Genomic DNA, 18309 nt, shown 5'->3' with positions numbered 1-18309 from the left:
GGAAATATCGACAAATGAGGGCAGTTCAACTGATTCCTTTAAAAAAAGAAAACCAGGAATTACTCTGGTAGAGAAGGAAGAAGAAGAAAATCTATCTTATTTATAACTTCTTATTTTCTATAGGAAAAAAACTAATACAAAAATGTGAAACTCCTGAATCGGGTACATCCTATGAAACTGCAGCCACAGACTACCTCTGCTCTCTACCTGCGCAATACTGTGAAGTTGTTAATCTATCTCTGCCATGAGCTGTCCCCTTCTCATCACTATAGTGCCTTCTTCGCGTTCCCAGTCAGTGCTGAAGTGCTCGTTCCTGGATGTTGTTGGTATGCTGAGGCTGTTGAATTCACTTGCTTTGGCCCTACAGAACAAGGTTGCAGCCTTGGAATGGAAAAGCTACCGGGACATGACACTGGCACAAAAGGTCTTCAGATCTTTTTCTACCTAATTGCTAAGTTTGTCCTTCATGTCATAAACAGACAGAGGTGATGCCAGAGGGTAGATGTGATCATTACATCAGTACTGATCGGGGAAACAGCCAAGGAGAAGAGCAACTGCAACAAGGTACCTGTCCAGGAGTGGGAAGGTTTCCACACAGCCAAAGGAAGTATGCAGAAATCCTCATTTTCCCGTGCTGGAGAAGTTGGCCATGGGGACTGCTGCTTGTCATAACGGGTTAGGAGCCCTCCCTCTCCTTGGATGGGAGTCCGCATGTACCTTTGTTTGAGGGATGTGAGGGACACAAAGAAAGCTTTGCTGTTCTCAAAACAGGAAGAATATGATCATATTGTGAGGTATTTTATTCCCTTTTGTTGCAAGCAAAGCTGTCAGCCATTTTATACATTGCACATCATAGCTAAGCCATTAACAAAGTGAAGAGCTAGATGAAGAGAAAATAGGGGTAGAATAGTCCCAGCTTTTTTTCTCATATCCAGGCTGCTCTGCCTAGCTCTGTCTCCTCGGAGGTTCCTAACGGGGATAGGTGTTATTTCCAGCATGTTGAACTTGCCTTCATGGGAGTTTTAAGTCACCCTCATGACAAAGTGTTTCTTTAAACACAAGGCAAAGCATCTAAACTTAGCAGACTCAGTGCTGCCAACCTTCTGAGAGGGACAACGACTTATCCAAACTAGGGTGTTAGCCAATGGTAAAGCTGGGTATGTGAAATGGGTGGAACTGCTGCTCTCTCTGCATACTGAGCATGTGAGAAGAGAGGGAGAGACTGAAACTCGAACCAGAAACTTAAAGTCATGCCAGGAGGTGTAGCAGGCAGGATAAAAACCTGGGGCCTCAGGGGTACCCCCAGCTTACAGCAACTGCATTACCAAAACACTCTCCAAATCAATCACAAATAGCTGCAGTTCCCATAGCATATGGGCTTTCTTTCACACAAACAGCAGAATGTCACCACAGCCTTTAATTTCTTGTACATACCATTCACAGTACACTATCAGCCCAAATAATATTGCACTGGATTATTTTAAAAAGTTTTCATCTTGCAAGTAGTATTCACTTTTCAAAGCCAACAGAGGAACAGTTTGGTCAACTTGCACCAAGGAAAGGGTTAGATAAGAATCCTATACTTTATTTATACCACATGGATTTGTAACCCCAAAGGGAGATGAGAATGAGCTGTAAACTGTCTCCTTGTTAAAGATAGAAAATTAGTAATTCCTTGCTGATTAAATGTAGAAAGACTGGGGAAGAAGATGAAGTCTGAAAGTTATCTCATTCCTGTTAGACTGCTTGCTGTATATATAATTATATATTCTATACTGTGAAAGTCCATCTACATTTAAAAATGCAGCAGTCTACAGATTAACATGGTAAAAAAAAATAATATATTTTTATGAAAAGAGAAGAAATAGTGTTTGCCTCAGAGGAGAAAGTGTTCAGATTGTGAAGTAATCTTTTCCTTTTGTTTTAGGTGCAATCTTTGAGGCAACAAAATGTCTTCTGGCATTTGGCACTCTAATAAGGACAATATTTTAATACTGGCACAAGCTAAAAACAGCACAGAATGACAAAATACAAGACATGAAACAAACCGCAGCCACTGGGATGGTGGTACGCTAGCCTGAACGTACGGAGAACTTGCTTACTTAAACAGTTTTGCTGAGGAATTGCACTGGTTTCTGCAAAACCACACTGATTTTTGTTTCTTTGCTTTTACCAAATTGTAAGTTTTCCTAAGCTTGGAGGGAGACAAGAGTTTCAAATGTCCTCTAGAAAATCAGCAGCTGCTGGACAATCAACGCGGCGGCTTGTTTGCCATCAATAGGCGTGCGGCTCTTTATGACTCAGAGCTCGGGTGCGAGAGGCAGAGCTGGTGGCACTTCGGATCACTTCCATCCATCTGGGAGGAGGCACAAGGAGACACAAAGCAAAAGAATGGTCAATGCCTAAGGATAGATTTCTTGAAAGATGCAGTCTGCACTACTAGTTGTACAGAGTTTTATTTCCAGTGCCTACAGAAGCATCTCTCTAATTCACTCCCAAGTCTGGCCGAAGGCAAGAGGATCTAGATCCAAGTGACTGACAAATGCATATACAAAAGGAAGTTTAAAACCCCCAGAATTCATGAACTTAGTGTTTTACTCATTCTGCAGCCACCCAGTCTCCTTTACCTTTTTTTCTGGATGGGCCAAGTGATGACCCGTCACAATCAACCGCTCTTAATTATAGAGTGACAAAATGTAATTCAGCTGCAGTTCTTCTTTTTCCTAGAACTGAGAAGGGGCTTTTGTGCTTTTCCTCGTTCTACTCATTATCTCATTCCCACAATTTGCCTAATTTATTTACACTTTTAGACTGATATGGCTAAAACTTCAAAATAGCTTTCTTCAATAAGAGATGACATTAAGATTTTTGATATTAAATGTGTCATATAAAAGAGTTACATTAGTTCTCAGTATGAACAACCTCAAACTGCCATTTAGGAGGAGTAGAATCTGGTTCCTGGCTTTCCATGCATCTGACATTCAGTGGGAGGTATAAAAATTCCATGCTGAAGTGGCATAAACACAGAGTTTTATTTCAGGTGTGGATTTTCCATTCACTTGCACAAGGAGTGAAGTTATTCTGAAGAGTCCTGTGATCTGTTCATGTGCTTGCTGAAGTGTGAGACACAGAGCCAACCTGATCAATTTTGACTGGGTAATTCCTGTTTTGTAGTGATTACTACACTAATCAGTAGTGTAGTAGACTGATTAGTGTGACACTAATGAGTCACAGCCATCACATCATCAAACCCAACCACTTGGTTCAGAAGTTATCAGATTGAAAATGTCTTCTGAATTTTAAAGGGTTCTTTCTCTCACTGTGCTGAACTATGTGCCTGGATTACTGAATCAATTGACTTACTTAATCTTCCATTCTACTAACCTTCTTTGGAATCTACTAACCGTCTACTAACCTCCTGGAATTCTACCAACTTCCCTCTCACAGAAGACCGACTTACCTTTCAAATGTGTATTCACTTTCAGCCCTGAAGTAGTACACGTGGGACTTGAAATGTAGCTTGAACACATAATCTTTGTGAATGTTTTCAGATTCAGAAGGGATGGTAAGTGAATATCCCAATAAAGGAAGGCTGGCTAAAGGATGATTGTCCTGAAAAGAAATAATAGAAAATGCCCTATGGTCAAATGCTCTTAAGTAAAGAGAGCACATAAAATGGAAGACACATACTCATTTGAAGTTCATCATAGTGTTTTCTCATGTGCATGAAAAAATACCAACTTTATACAATCACACTGAGCTTAACTGTCTTGTAGTTTCAGCTTGTCTATCTTTATAGACCCTTCTCACAAGGATCTGCTGCAGGCTGATCCCATCACTATTTCCTCATGAGAAGGTTGTCTAAAATCTTGACCATTCACTATCAAGCTGACAAACATAAAGCCCCATCATTTTGCATCAGCAGGCACAGCACACATGTTCACTGGAACTGGGAAATGAAACATATCTTCCTAATGTCTAATCTAAGTCTTCCCTCTTTCAGTTTAAAATAATTCCCCTTGTCCTATCCCTACATGCCCTTATAAAAAAATCCCTCTATAGCTTTCTTTTAGGCCCCCTTTAGGTACTGGAAAGCTGCTAGAAGGTCTTCCCAGAGCTTTCTCCATGCTGAACAAGCCCAGCTCTCTCAGCCTGTCTCCATAGGAGAGGTGCTCCAGCACAATCTGATCACCTCTGTGGGCTTTCTCTGGACTTGCTCCAACAGGTCCACATCTGTCTTGCACTGGGGGCCCTGGAACTGCACATGGTATTGCAGGTGGGGTTTCATGAGCAGAGGGGCAGAATCAATATTCTACAAGTATTTTTTTTTAGTGCAGAAATTATCATTAAGGATTTCTATAGCAATGAAAGTATGATGTAGCAACTTGAATTATTTTGTGTTTATGTCCTCCTTGAATACAGAGCTTCAAATGTCCAGCAGATAGTAGACTTTTGCAGTGGAATGTTTGCTAATATGGATTAATCATTTGCCACTGTTCTCTCTTGTTTGACTTGACTTAAGCGTCCATAATGGTAAACTAAATTGGTAAGTCGCTATCAGGTCTTTAATTGTAATAATCTCAGAATTTCTATGCAAGCAAACTCTTGTTAAAACCCACACCACAGTTTCTGAGCAGCAGTGGTACCTGTTGTGCTTTTAGGGATGACACAGACTGTAACTGATGAGTTTCAGGGAAGATGTATGTGTTCTTCAACTGCCAAGCAAGCAGATAGAGAAAAGGCTCTGCTCCACCTTCCACCTGCTTCTCAGCCATGACCAGTGTACCTGCTTCTCTCACCTACAGCACCCCTGACTGATGGATGCTTTTCTCTCCTTCCTTTTTGAAAACATAAAAGGTCTTTTCCACCCCCCCCCCTCCCCCCCCGACTTGTGCAGTCTGTTACCTGGTGCGATTTATAGAAGAACATACAGAAGTTGGTGAACACCACCCAAAGCTTCTGCCACCCATTGCTGTTCTTGAATTTTCTGAGGAGATTTCCAGACAGCTGGTTCTGAAACAGATCAGAAGGAGCCAAATAAAACAGTGAAGGGTACCGGCAGTTCAGTTATTGTAAGAAAAATTATCTGCCTTTATCTGGTTGTATGTGACCTTGTTGTACGTGAAAATGTCTTGGTTGAATGGATATATATTTCTTCTGCATTGTTCTACTTTTGAGTAGTATTTTATCTAATATATATTGCTTGTAGCTGGGTACTTCCAAAAACTTCAAGCTACTATACTCATTATTTTTGTGTCAATTGAGCTGGCTTTTCAGTATTACGTTACTGAACATCAGTCTTGTTATTCTAGTCTGTCTTTGCTCTTTTTAAAATGATACTTAGAATGGAAACAGAAAGTCTGACATGAATTTGTGATGTAAAGGAAAATTATGACATACTTTAGAATCACAGATAGAGATTGAGCTCTCAGTACCCAGTGAGTTCACATGGTAACTTTTCAAAGATTTCAAAAGCAAGGACTGTTAACCTTAGTCCTAGCTGAATTCTGGATGTTTTAAGAAAAAGGAAGAGGAAGCCGTAACCAAGTACAAGTATTTAACGGCTGGCTGGACTCAACTCTCTCCACATTGTGACAATGAGAAGTCCAGTATCATTGTGCCTTGCAAATCAAGGGGAGTTCTCCGTGAATTCATTCCTTCCCATTCCTTACTCACTGTAAGGGCTCTCACGTGGATCAAAATAGCTGTTCACATCATTCTCTTTATATAAATCAGAAGCTAACAACTTCATTTGTAAAGTGTAACAGTCAAAGTCTGGTGGTCCTGATGTATCTACTTCAAATGAAATATTCTTGAAAATGTTCTGTTTTCACCGGTCTTGGGACATACAATAAAGCCTTTGCTTTAAAATCATCCCCTTTTGTGATATCTGGACTGGTGCCTCCTTGCCCTAAGTTACAGGCGTACTCCTTAATTTTCTGTTACCTCATTACTCTGGAGGATATCATAAAAGGACACGCTTTGCATTCGGTACCAGCAGACATATGAAATGGGAACAGGCCGCTGATCACTGATCAGTCCAGCAGGTAGGGAAGTACAGTCACTGACAGAGAGAGGATCTTCTACCATGAGAGAGACAGAAAGGAGGGAGAGACATAAAGAAAATAAACGATAATGCTGAAGTGAGAGACACCAACAGAATGACGTGAGCATGAGCGTAACCTGCCACACATGGAACAGCAGTGGAGCTGAAGATGTTTTCACAGAACAATGTATGTCTCCGGGGTGCATTTGGTCTTCGCTGCTTTGTTTGCATTCATTTGAGGAATAAAAATAAGGAATAATGAGCACTGATCTCAGACCAGAAGATTTGCCTCACTAAATGTTTATTTGTTAGAATTGGTCACTGGTTTCAGTTTCACATCTATTTATAATAAGCCCTCTGCTTTAGGGAAAAATATGAGAACTTGATCCATGCTGAACTATTCCTCTCTTGCAGGACATAAGGATATACAGAGCAGAAAGTCCACCTGCATGGGATTGACATGAGACTCTACAGTCAGTGTTTTCTAGTAGAGAATAATTTTCTCTGCCATATTTCAGCAACAAACTCGCCTTCTGTTTAGAAACCGAGGCAGTTACACAAACTCTAAATGTGTCTGTCCTTGCATCTCTGTGTTTTGCATCAGTAATACATCTTCTCTAGGCCAATGGTAGCCTGATGTCTGAGGGCAGCCCAGTGAGTGCAAGTCCATTCTCAGTTTTAAGATTCCTTTTACCATTTCCATTGAGCATTTGTTGAGAACTGTGATAAAGCACTCAGAGCTCCCTGGAGACTCCCTTGAGTGAAGCAAGAACACCTAAGCCGGCTTACCACCTCATCCTATAACCTACACTGAACGGGGAGTCTTTCATTTTAATCTTTGAAAAGTCAATGCCTGCATCTTGTCTGTTGAGTACAGAATTAAGGAATGCATATCAAACTGGCTTAGCTGTGACTGGGGAGGGAAAAAAGGATTTTCATTTTGAGGTGGAAAACGCAAATAAAGAAAAAGCAGATGAGATTGAGCAATGAGACAAGGTTCCAGAAAAGATGGCTAGGTAAAGAAAGTATGTTTGTTAGTAATACATGTAAGTAAAACTGGCTGCAGCAGCTAAAGACAATATCCTTTCAGCTCAAGCAATGACTTAATGCCTCTATAACAGAGCATTAAGCACTTCAACCTGCTTTAAATTTTAAAGGGAGTCAGCATTTTTTTGGACAGTTACTTCTATGACAATTACTGCTCTAACTGAAATTCTGAAGATGCACTAAGGATTGGATACGTGTTTCTTGACTGATGGTTTATGCCATCTTTTACGGATAATTAAACAGGTGTGCCTGAAACTTCCCCAGGAGGAGACAACGGAACAGGGAGGAGACAACGGAATAGTGCACTTATTAAGGAGGAGCAAAAAGGAAATTGTCATTCAAGAGCGAATCTGGAGCTGCAGTTCAGATCGTTCTGAGGTAGATACCTCCACAGCAATACTAAAGTCGATCATTGAAACACTGGTATTTCTGTGCCAGCAGACGTGCACCGTAGTGTTGCCACGGTGTGGTGACTGACGTTCGAGTGAGGTGCGGGATGCACTGAGGTCGTCCTCAGATTCCTGGTCTACAGTAGTTTCATCAGGAGACTCTATGAAATGCAGGGAAAAAGCATCTTTCTTCCTCTATGCAACAACATATATAATTGGAAAAAATAAACAAATCAATTCTGTCCACAATATTGTGAACTAAAACACACTTTCAAAAGTAATTTTGTGCAGATGTTAAATAGATTGTATCTTTTTACATGTTTCTGGTTTATGTGCTAGAATCAAAGACTAACTACCATGCTTTGTTGCTGCTTTTAATACCTTCCAAGGACAGGCACTGCCCAGATCTTGTTATATAGTTCCTGGAATCTTTATGCTTAAGTCATTTCTCTATTCAGTGAAACTTTCTGCTAACATCAACAAGAACATTAAAATGGCACATATATAAATATATACATATATAAATCAGCTCTAAATGTATCAGTTTGACCTGTGGCCAGCATTTTTCACCATTTTACTTAGAAGTAATTACTAATCATACTTGATAAAAATGAATAAAACCTCCTCTCCAGCATTTACTTACTGTTGTCAGGTGGGCTGCTAGCCAGTAACTCTGGGGCAGGGCCACTGCTTTTCTCTGCCAGGTCTATTGCCATCTGAATGTCCTCAGTCCACTTGTCCATTTCAGAGCGGGTACTAGCAATGAAAATTCAGGTTTTATTCAATTTCGTACAGGCTGGAAGCAAACACTACAAAACAGTCACAATTTGAGCTTACTTTTATTTCAAATAAATGAATTACAGAATCATGGAATGGTTTGGGTTGGAAGGAACCTTAAAGCTCATCCAGTTCCAACCCCCCTGCCATGGGCAGGGACGCCTTCCACTGGACCAGGTTGCTCATCCAACCTGGCCTTGAACACTGCCAGGGATGGGGCAGCCACAGCTTCACTGGGCAACCTGTGCCAGTGCCTCAGCACCCTCACAGGGAAGAATTCAGACACAAAATGCTAGGGTTTTTTTCCTAATAACTTAGGTTTGGTTCCTACTTGCCCAGTTACCACTCTATTCTGCCCATTCACATTTTCTGTTTTTAATAGGTGGCTTTCACAAAACAATACACTTTTGAAATTGTTCTAAGAGAAAATCCAAACAAAATGCTGCCTCTGCATTTTTACCTGTCCCACTGTGAAAGCTGCAGAGATACACGGTTTATACATGTACGTTTTCCTCACTGAATTACCTTGCAGCAACAACGATGGACTGGTGTTGACCTCGCAGTGTTAGACAATGAGGAACCCCCCATTCCTCTTCACTTTCTTCTATCTGAGATATAAAAGCCCAAATGCAGTCAGATTGCAGAAGTACATATTTCTTAAGGTGAAACAGTGAACTGAACAAGCTCTTGCCATTGGGGAAAACTAAGAGAAATGTTCACAAACAACAATTCTGAGCTAGGTATTGAGAAAAAAAATGGTGGCATTAAGTTGGAAAAAAAGTAAGTTCTGCAATAACCTCTTACACCAAAAGCATGGCTTTGTTTGCTTAGTGTCCAAAACCAGAAGGAAAACAGTGATGTTTTTATCAGAAGAGTGATTAATCATGCAAAAGGATATGTTAAATGCTGGACACTGCAGCATAACACAGTTCTATTGTGAATATGCCCATGCTGAGTGGACTACCAATAGAGTGGATTTCTAGAAACCCTAGATAAAACTTGAAGCCTTGCAGGTGTTCAGGGTAATTCAGTTCCAGAGGTAGTGATTACCCAACTCAATTCTCAGGAACACAGTACTGAGTAGATACAAACCCATGAGAAGTTCCCATGAAAATCATGGGGGGTGATGCAAGTGTTTTGAAACTAGCAAATATATTTTTGAACTTGTGTAAGGAGAGGAGGTAACAAGGTGCTATCAGCTTCAATTCACTGCTTCCCACAGGAATTGTAACAAGAGTTCCAACATAGTGCTGCCAGCTTCCCACCACTTTGGCTTTAAGATACAGAGCTGAAAACATGAGGAAATGTTTTTCAATGGAAATGAGATTGTCACTCCTATTTACTTGCACAGCACAGGGCGTCTATAAGGAATTGTTGATGAAATACTTGTAAGAATTACAGATAAATTTACAGTTTAAAAAGAACCCATCTCACAAGGAATTTGCATTATGAGGAAGCTGCCCCGACAAATGCCTTTTTTTCTCCACTTCTGCTATACAATCACTTTTGTGTAGAATGCTGCATGAACACACACCAAACCCAACACAGCCCCATCAGGCTCCAGAAAATGTAGCCACAGCTCTGAATCAGAGAACAGCCATTGGCTGCTGCTTTCAGTCCGGCAGAAATTCATCAAGCAATGCAGATGGGACGATAAATGGCCATTTACACACATATCCCTTAAGTTAAGTTCTCATGATACTTACTGTCATGCCATACAGTGGGAGATGCCCATGGACTTTAAACTGATTTGATGCTGTCAGGCCTCTACTTGTGTACAACAAGATATCATTAAACTAAAAAGCAAGAATAAGCATTATCAGGATGATGTTGGCATGTATGCATGTAGAAAAAAAAACATGGTAAATGAATGGTAAATATGGGAAAGCTTCTCAGTACTGGCTATTTATATAGCAGTACTAATGCCTGAATCCAAAATATTGGCTTCCACAATATTTCAGTACCTAGGATTAGCACCAGTAATTTCCCTGGCCTTTCTTCCCAGCTGGTCTCAGACACGTTATGTTGCCTTCTAATGCCCCCTTCATGATCTCTGGGTCAGAACTAACAAGCCATAACAGCAGTGAAACCAAGTAATACGTTTTGCACTCTCCCACATTTTGAAGCTACTGAAGATAAGGGCATTTCACCAATGTTTCCTTCTGATTTGTGTGGAAAGGTAAGTAAGCAAGACCGAGAGGTGTGTCCAACACAGTTTTGAAGTAAGTGGCTATCTGTTACTCCCGTTATTCAGAAGGAGAGGTACAGATGGCTTTAGGTTAGAAATACCAAGGTGAAGAGACTGAGTATCTCAATTTATAGAGCTTCCTGCATGTAACAGCAGTTGTCAAAAGCATGTCAAATGACCACCTGCATTTTGTTGCTATAAAATGAATGACATATTTTCACTGTGCCACCTGGGTCAAAGGATTTCTGTCTCAAACCAGACAGCTGCAGCAAGAAAATCACACTCTGTGGTGTGAAGCTGAGCTCTCACCACAGACATCTACAATCCAATAGCAATAACTCTTAAGCTGTGTGGATCAGCCACTAGAGGGGGATTTAATTTTGCTAATGATTACACATGCATTCAGAGTCCCAGAATACTGACCTGGGATTTTACCTCCAAAAAATGCTGGTGCTTGAGACAGACCAAAGACTTTTTTGACAGCACAAGAAACTGATTTAAAATGTTTTATACAGGTATAACACGGAGGCAATATCTGGTAGCAAGAACTGTGGTATGCAAGAAAACGTGCACCATATGCACTAGGCTTCCTCTTTAGTGCTTTTAAAAGCAGAGGATAATCCTACCCAGGTAGATTTAGCTGTTCTAACTTTGGCTCATTTGAAAGATCAAATGACAAACATCCTGTAAAGCCCAGCACACTTGCAAGCTGCTTCTACACAGCCACAGTCATCACCTTCTGCATAACAGAAAACAAGGAAGTATTTTCCTGGACTAGAACTGTAATACTGGACTGAAAAAATCCATGCACTCAACTGGGCATCCCACTGGTGCCCTGGCACCAAGGGCTCAGCAGCAGCAACAGGTTGCAGAGCCTGGGAGCAAGCCAGCTGGCTGGAAAGAAGGAGAAATCACCTTTGCAGTTCTTGCAGATCAGAGACTGATCCAAATAACCCGAAAATGGTGCATGCGATAGTGGGAGGATATCACCTTTCCTCATGTGAGAGCCATAACACATATCTCCAGGTAAAGGCAGGTCCAACAACACACTGGGAGAATTTGTGGGCTGAACTCTGGACAAACTTGGTTCTGTAATGTGCCCTGAGAATGTGGATTATTGTTCATACCACCAGGAGTTACTCTTTATCTTCCTTTCTGGATATGATCACTAACCCTGGTGCCACTTTTCATTTTATAATGACTCTGCTTTTATTTAAGATGATGTGCTAGGAGGTACAATATTATTATTATATTCACAGTGTCATATAAAAATTGCTTTATCTTTTTTAAGAAGCAGTTACAGAGAGAATATTGGGTTTGGACAGCAATGTAAGTTCTTAACAACCAGAGCTTCTTAACAACCTACAGAGGTTGTTATAAATTACTATATAAATTTATGATAACTTAAATAAGGCTGTTTAAAAATACTTGCTGTAACACACAATTCAAGTCTACCAGTATGACCAATAGTTGCCTGTAGTTACATTTAATTATATAAAGAAAAATTGTCTTCTTGCTTACCAGAAAGAACATCCGTTGCTGTAAACCTTTTCCAGACAACTTACTGAGGCTGCCCAGTCGAATGAACTCCTATGGGAAACATACAAAACAAATATGTATCTTCAGAAATAAAGATTACCATTATTACTATGCAAACAGAAATATGACTACTTGGTCATGGGACTGTCTTGACTATCAGTCACCAAGACATTTTATTTTCTTTATTATATGTGTTAAAAGTCTTATTTATAGGATAATTTCTTTCCATTCGGAACTGTCTTTAGGACAAACTCCTCCATAGTCTTTCATTCACTTTAAGAAAATTTTCTTTACCTAACTTTGGTTCCTTCAGACAGCTCCTTCTTTCTGTTTTAAGTCTTTTTCATGGTACAAATGGTGTAAAAACTATAAGTTGGCCTGTATGTTATTGCTTAGTCACTGGTAAGCTTCTGCTGTGTGTACAGCACACACAGCTCTTCACTGAGATGTAAAAATCAACTACACAAATCAACATCGCCATCAGGAACAAAGTAAATTTGTCTGGCAGTGTGAGTTATGTGGGTACTATCCATGTCATATCATACACTACATTAACTCAGATCAAACTGCTAAAGAATATTTAGGGATGGAATTATAGGAAAAGCAGCACATTTGAAACTTTCAAAATGCTGGATTTCCTGGGATTACTGTAAACTAGACTGCAACTCTCCCTTCCACTTACCTGAAACCCATCAAAATACCATTTTCCAGTCACTCCCTCCAGCTTCTGCCAATAGGTTTGTATTTATTTATTACAGTCTTTCTAAGGTCATTCTACTTGTAATTGTGAATGTAAAAGTCATATAAAGCATGAGAATCACCTGCAGTTTAGACATGAACTCTAAGATTAATCAGTTCAGAGAGACACTCTGGTCACCTTAGGGTTGCTGTAATGTGTCCAGTTCCTCTACCTGCACTGTGTAAGGGCTAAGGGGTGGAAGAAGTGGCTAGAGGTGGTTTTTCCTATTTCACAGTAGGCTCATGTTACTAGAGCAGCCATTGGTAGTCATTGCTGGCTACCAAAGAATATTAATCTTGATTAAAATGTATATGGTACTACCTAGTAGTCACTTGCAGGCTTAGCACCACCATGGCAAGTGCTGTGCAAAGATGTGAATCAAGAGCTGCAGGTCACCACAATCTGCAAGCACAATTGACTATGGGATGTTTTAACATCCAGTAGAAGAACCAGCTCAGTGGCAGTGGAGACCCCACTCTGGGACAACTGGAAAATGATGGTTACCTACAGCCTTCTTTAGGACAGCTGAATCACCAGCCTAATGTGAGACTTCTCCTCTGAGATGTGAAATTAGAGTAAACACCTTAAACACATCTGTGGGCGATAGTGCCATTTGCCTGCCAGGCCGGCCTGCACTGGGGCAGGGACTTCACTTGGAGCCAGATAATCTGCCAAAGGGCTGGAAGCAGCAACATCTTGGGCATGTGCCAGAGTATAGTGGCCAATGCTTTCTGCCTTGGCAGGCAAACAACTTCTGCACTCCGTCTGCCTTCTTCTTGAACTTCCTATGACAAGAAGGCTTTAAATAGAATAGGGTAGCAGAAACACCCGATGACAGCATTTAATTTCATGTGATAGAGAGATGCACAGACTGTGAGGGGCTTGCCAAGGAAGTGTCTGTGGGTCACTGGAAGGAGTCATGAGCCATGGCAGATTCTTGGGAGACAGAGAAGAGGCAAAGTGAGGGAGTGGGGAACAACCACAAATCCAGAAATGTCTGTGTCTGGCACTGCCTTCACAATGGCACATCAACTTCAAAACCCTTTTTTACATGTTTGAATCTTGAAATGAGCTGGACCCCCCTGCCACAACCCTGCTGTGGCACTAGACACAGACACAGCACAGCAAGCAAGGCAGCTATCCTGTGGGATCTACCAGAGCCAGATGGACATGCTACAGGGCAAGTTCAAGGGCTACTGTATTTGCAGTTGAATGCAAAACTCATCTTTTTCCCAAACTGTTTCCCAGAAATACATAAGGGGTGAAAACAGTCTAACAATGCATTTTACCCACCATTTCAGCTGCTGCAAGTACTGTTTTTGCTTATTACACACAAAAGTCAGAGAGTACGGGGACATTACTTCAACAACAGACAGCTCTCAGGTTTGCATGTCCAGATACATGCACCCAGAGAAGTAAAAAAGGCTAAAATATTACACTGAGGCTTCTTTATTCTGAAATAAGCCTCTGTTTTTAAAAAAAAGTCTTGAGAAGGAAGAAGAAGTTACTGGTATTTTTATAACACAATTAAAAGTGTTTACTGAAGGCAACACTGTCACAAAACATACTGCTTAATGTTACAAGTAAAGACTGCTTGCTCCCCAGGGCCCTAAGTTTCAAAGCTAGGTATCATAAAAGAGCTGAATGTACTCCAGAACTACTACCTTAACTTTTCCTTTTATCTGCCATGCTCTAGCACTGAGGGTTGGAAAAAGTGAAAATTGAAGGCAGAAAGAAATCAGGAAAGGTGCAACTGCTCAAGCTTTGAACACTGTGATAAACAGCACTTTTTACCACCTCTGATGTAATAGGTGTTTGGAATTGCCTAAATCACCCAAATCCACAAATACGATAAACCTAATAAAATCAGTAAAAAGGTAATAAAGATGATTGCTTCTTCCCACTTTAAAGCCTGCTGTTTTCTGTGGCATTATGATGTTTACCTTTGGTAGTTACTGGTGAGGGAAAAAAGGTTAGTATGAGGAAAGGCAGTTTCACAGCTGCTCCTAAAAAACAGGTTTCTAATATATACCTAATGTGTTGAAATTGTATCAGATCTTGACCATAACTCTGGTACTTACCCTTCCTGGGATCACCAGATTGTCTATGCCTATCAAGTCTTTCTTGAGCTCATGCAGCTTCTGGAAGTTCTCCATCTTTATCATATTGCCATGGAGCTGAGCCACCATTTCAGAAACCTCAGCTAAAGCAGCTAGATTAGGTGGACAAAACCATAAAATGCAATTTACAAGAACATTCAAAAACAAAGATGTTTTTTATCTGCAGCACCCAGCTCATGAACCTCACCCTTCTTGTGTTGCCCTTCTTCACAGTGTGAAGCTGCTCAGGCAGACTAAAACCCACACATATTCTGGATGTCATCTTATGGAGTGGAGGGCAGAGGGTGGAGTGTTGTAATGAAGAGACAGTCTATTCCTTAACCAAAAGTCTGCTCTGTTTTAGTCACAGGAACTTTGTTATGAATACTCCAGTCAATTCAGTGCACCAACGAATAGGTTCTCCTAAAGGGCATCTCCAATGAATCTAGGGATCTTCGCTACGCTTGAAAAAATACCCATTTTCCCCGTGCTTGCAGCACACTGGGCCAGGTCCGTATCTGAAAACTCCAGGAAATGGCAGTGCCATTTATTGTATCATTTCAGACAGTAAACAGTAATTCTGGGGTTTGTCCTCAGTCCCAGCAATGAGAACAACTAAAAGAACTGCATGTTGCTGACTTGCATCACATTCTACTTCATTCTCTCCAAAGACACTGCAAACAGCAAGTGACCCAACACTTGGGAGTGATCTTCCTAAGGAAAATCTCCAATGTTGAAGGGGATTTTTGCTGTGTGAAGAAGGATTGGGTGGGATACAGGAGGAAGCAGGCACTGTGAGCTCCCACTGTGGCAGCAGAAGTCAAATCCAGCACTCAGAAGACCAGAAATGCCAGAAGCCAAATCGGGTGCAGGCTGCTGCCGATCTGCTTCCTGTGTCTGTCTTTATGCTGTGCCAACAATGCAGTAAGTCAGCTCAGAGAACTAAGCTGAAAATCACTTCACCATTTGATCTTTTGTGGGCAACCAGCTCAGGGACTGACTCTCTGTGCCATCATGTATGTGAGCACCAACCTTGATACATCAAGATGGAAGGGCAGTCTCTGAGTGGGCTAAACGCACTTTAATGACTGATTTTAGCACTAGGAAGAGCAGTTGGAGTCAGTTAAAAAATACAGCCAATGGAACAGTAACAGTGCTTTTTTCTGCCCTCTTACATCACTGCTCAGTGCACAGTTCATCCATCTGCTAGTGGGAGACCTGTGCTATCTGGTGGGATTCAGATCCACATTTTCCTTTAACAAAAATCTGCAAACACCTTAGTAAGAGACTGACCCCAGAGCAATAGTGTCTTTGAGTCACTCTGTCCTTCTCATGCTCTCTTATTTTCACCATCCACCAAAAATGGAGCTGGAAATAAACCTTGATAGGCACTGCACTCTGTGGGGAAGGTGGGATCAGACACATCGTCCTCATTACCTAGCCTAGGCTAAAAGAAATGTAGGCAGTACTTGCTGCATTCCTTGAGATCATTCAGGCAAACATCTGTGTCACGCAGCACTTCAGTGACACAGACCTCTGTGGCACTTCCTGTTGCTACAGGTCAAGCTACTTCTGCACTTTGTGCATTGTCTGCTGTGGGTCTCATCATACGGCATCTAAGGGAACTTAGGCAGCTAACTCAGCTAACACCTTAGAGCTTGGAGCAGTCATATTGAGCACTGCTCCCCGCCTAAGTCCTTCCATGGATGTGCACTGAGTGCTAGCTGCATAGATAACATACAGTTATCTTTAAATAGCAACAGGACTATATCTAGTAGTACTACAGAAGATAGCTTCCAATGGGGGTGGGGGACAGGTGTGAGAAAAGAGGAAAACAAATTATCAGAAAGAAACAGCAGGCAGCGAGTTCACGCTACAGGAGGAAGATTTTGTCACATTCAGAGAAAAACCATGTTGGCAGCTTTGCGTTCGTGAAACAAATCATGGGAATGGGAACAGAGCAAACTGTATGTCTGGAAAGAAAAATGGCAACACTTAAAGAAATAACAGCAGCCATACTGAGTCAGACCAAGGGTTCACCTGGGCCAGTATTCTGTGTTCCTAGTGATCTGTAGGGAAATCCAGAAACAAGACAAGCATATATGGTATGTTCCCTGTGCTCTCTCCCAGCCTCTCAACTGTTTTCAGTTCAAGTAACTTCCTGAACTGCATGTCATTTCTGTGTTTAATAACCCCCAGCAGATTTCTCTTCCAAGTACTCATCCAGACTGTGACATAATGTATACAGGAGATCAATCTTAACCCTACCATTTCTGGTCTTCTGAGTGCTGGATTTTGAAACTCAATCCTCTTTCAATGTAGGCTTAAAAAAATATTATTTCATCCCACCAGGCACCTCTAATGGATTCGGATGCCATTCCCAGGAACTGGAATATTTTCTCTTACCTCTTGAATCCCTGAAGTCTGTGTGGCTTGGTGGGTAGTGTTTGCAAAGCCTCTCCATTATCTGCTTGTAGTGCATCAGCCTGTGTAAAGGCCTGAGAAGGAAGGTGTTGAGAGGCAAGTAGCAGACTTTTTGTAGCTCAAAATCTCTGCAAAAGGTCTCCAGCTTGCGAGAGTTCTTGATCCCGTTCTCCAACTCCATTAAAATCTCATTGTGCTTCCACAGGTGAATTGTCAGTTGCTGATATGAACAAAGAAAAGAGCATGTGGTAGAGTTCTTAGCAATTACTGGGAGGTATGACTCAGGTCAAACCCATTCCAACAAAAATCCAACTAGCACAGCTTTTGGGATTTTGCAAATCAAATCACTGTACAACACAATGGCTCTGATATTCACTCAAAAGGCAGAAATGACATTACTCATTTAAGTGTACCCCCCATTCTCTCTGTATTCCCTGTAAAACAAAAGCACGTGAGCAAACAAGACTAAGTCTCACATCAGTAAAAAATCTAAAGGCAAGATGATGACATGAACATAGCTCATGCAAGTAGGTGCAACAAGGAGGGAGCCAGACAATGTGAATACAGAGCTAAGAAACAAAATGGGATTTTCTAGAAGGATTTAGGTGCCCCAGTTCATTTAAGTGCTTTTGGGGAACTGAGATGCAGGCAAATGGACTTCTAGCTCTGCTCCCCTTTTATTAATGAGAAGTTGCATCTCTTGGGAATCTGAACAAACACAAAAATGGAGGTACTGTCTGACAGAAATATCAGATAGTTCTTCATCCTCGGATTACATCCTCTTCTTAGTGCAGTTTCTAAGATGATTCCACTGGCAGGAAAGGAGTTAAGTATGAGCAAGTGAATGAGCTTTGTGTGAAATAACATAACTTCATTTAGGTCTCAGTGTCACAGACATTCACAGGTCCTATTTAAAACAATTCAGCAGTGTGTTTTCTAATAATTACCATGGCATCTTCATTTGTATTTGCAAAAGGTAAATTGGTTCTTCAGGACGTACACAGCTTCTCTAAGCAGCCAAATAAAGTCTCCTGGTACCAGGTGAAATATTAATGAGCACA

General features: G+C 41.1%; 1 protein-coding gene across 4 annotated transcripts in view; it reads right to left on the bottom strand.

Annotated features, from left to right (window-relative positions):
• Nucleotides 1–782: 782 nt before the first annotated feature.
• FARP1 (FERM, ARH/RhoGEF and pleckstrin domain protein 1) overlaps nucleotides 783–18309 on the bottom strand; it is a 174358-nt gene continuing 156831 nt past the window's right edge. For all 4 annotated transcript variants that reach the window (XM_034074377.1, XM_034074378.1, XM_034074379.1 and 1 more), the window contains exons 17-26: nucleotides 17231–17468; nucleotides 14807–14937; nucleotides 11969–12037; nucleotides 9966–10055; nucleotides 8785–8867; nucleotides 8126–8238; nucleotides 7480–7643; nucleotides 4906–5013; nucleotides 3461–3612; nucleotides 783–2356 (exon numbers count right to left, since the gene is read on the bottom strand). In XM_034074377.1, the coding sequence (XP_033930268.1) occupies nucleotides 2275–2356; nucleotides 3461–3612; nucleotides 4906–5013; nucleotides 7480–7643; nucleotides 8126–8238; nucleotides 8785–8867; nucleotides 9966–10055; nucleotides 11969–12037; nucleotides 14807–14937; nucleotides 17231–17468 (1230 nt within the window). In that variant the 3' untranslated portion in view covers nucleotides 783–2274. The remainder of the gene's footprint in view (nucleotides 2357–3460; nucleotides 3613–4905; nucleotides 5014–7479; nucleotides 7644–8125; nucleotides 8239–8784; nucleotides 8868–9965; nucleotides 10056–11968; nucleotides 12038–14806; nucleotides 14938–17230; nucleotides 17469–18309) is intronic.

The sequence above is a fragment of the Melopsittacus undulatus genome, chromosome 2 (assembly GCF_012275295.1).
Source record: "Melopsittacus undulatus isolate bMelUnd1 chromosome 2, bMelUnd1.mat.Z, whole genome shotgun sequence".
Taxonomy (NCBI): Eukaryota; Metazoa; Chordata; class Aves; order Psittaciformes; family Psittaculidae; genus Melopsittacus; species Melopsittacus undulatus.
The sequence above is the reverse complement of the archived record's forward strand: the minus strand, read 5'-3'. Positions and strand labels throughout refer to the sequence as shown.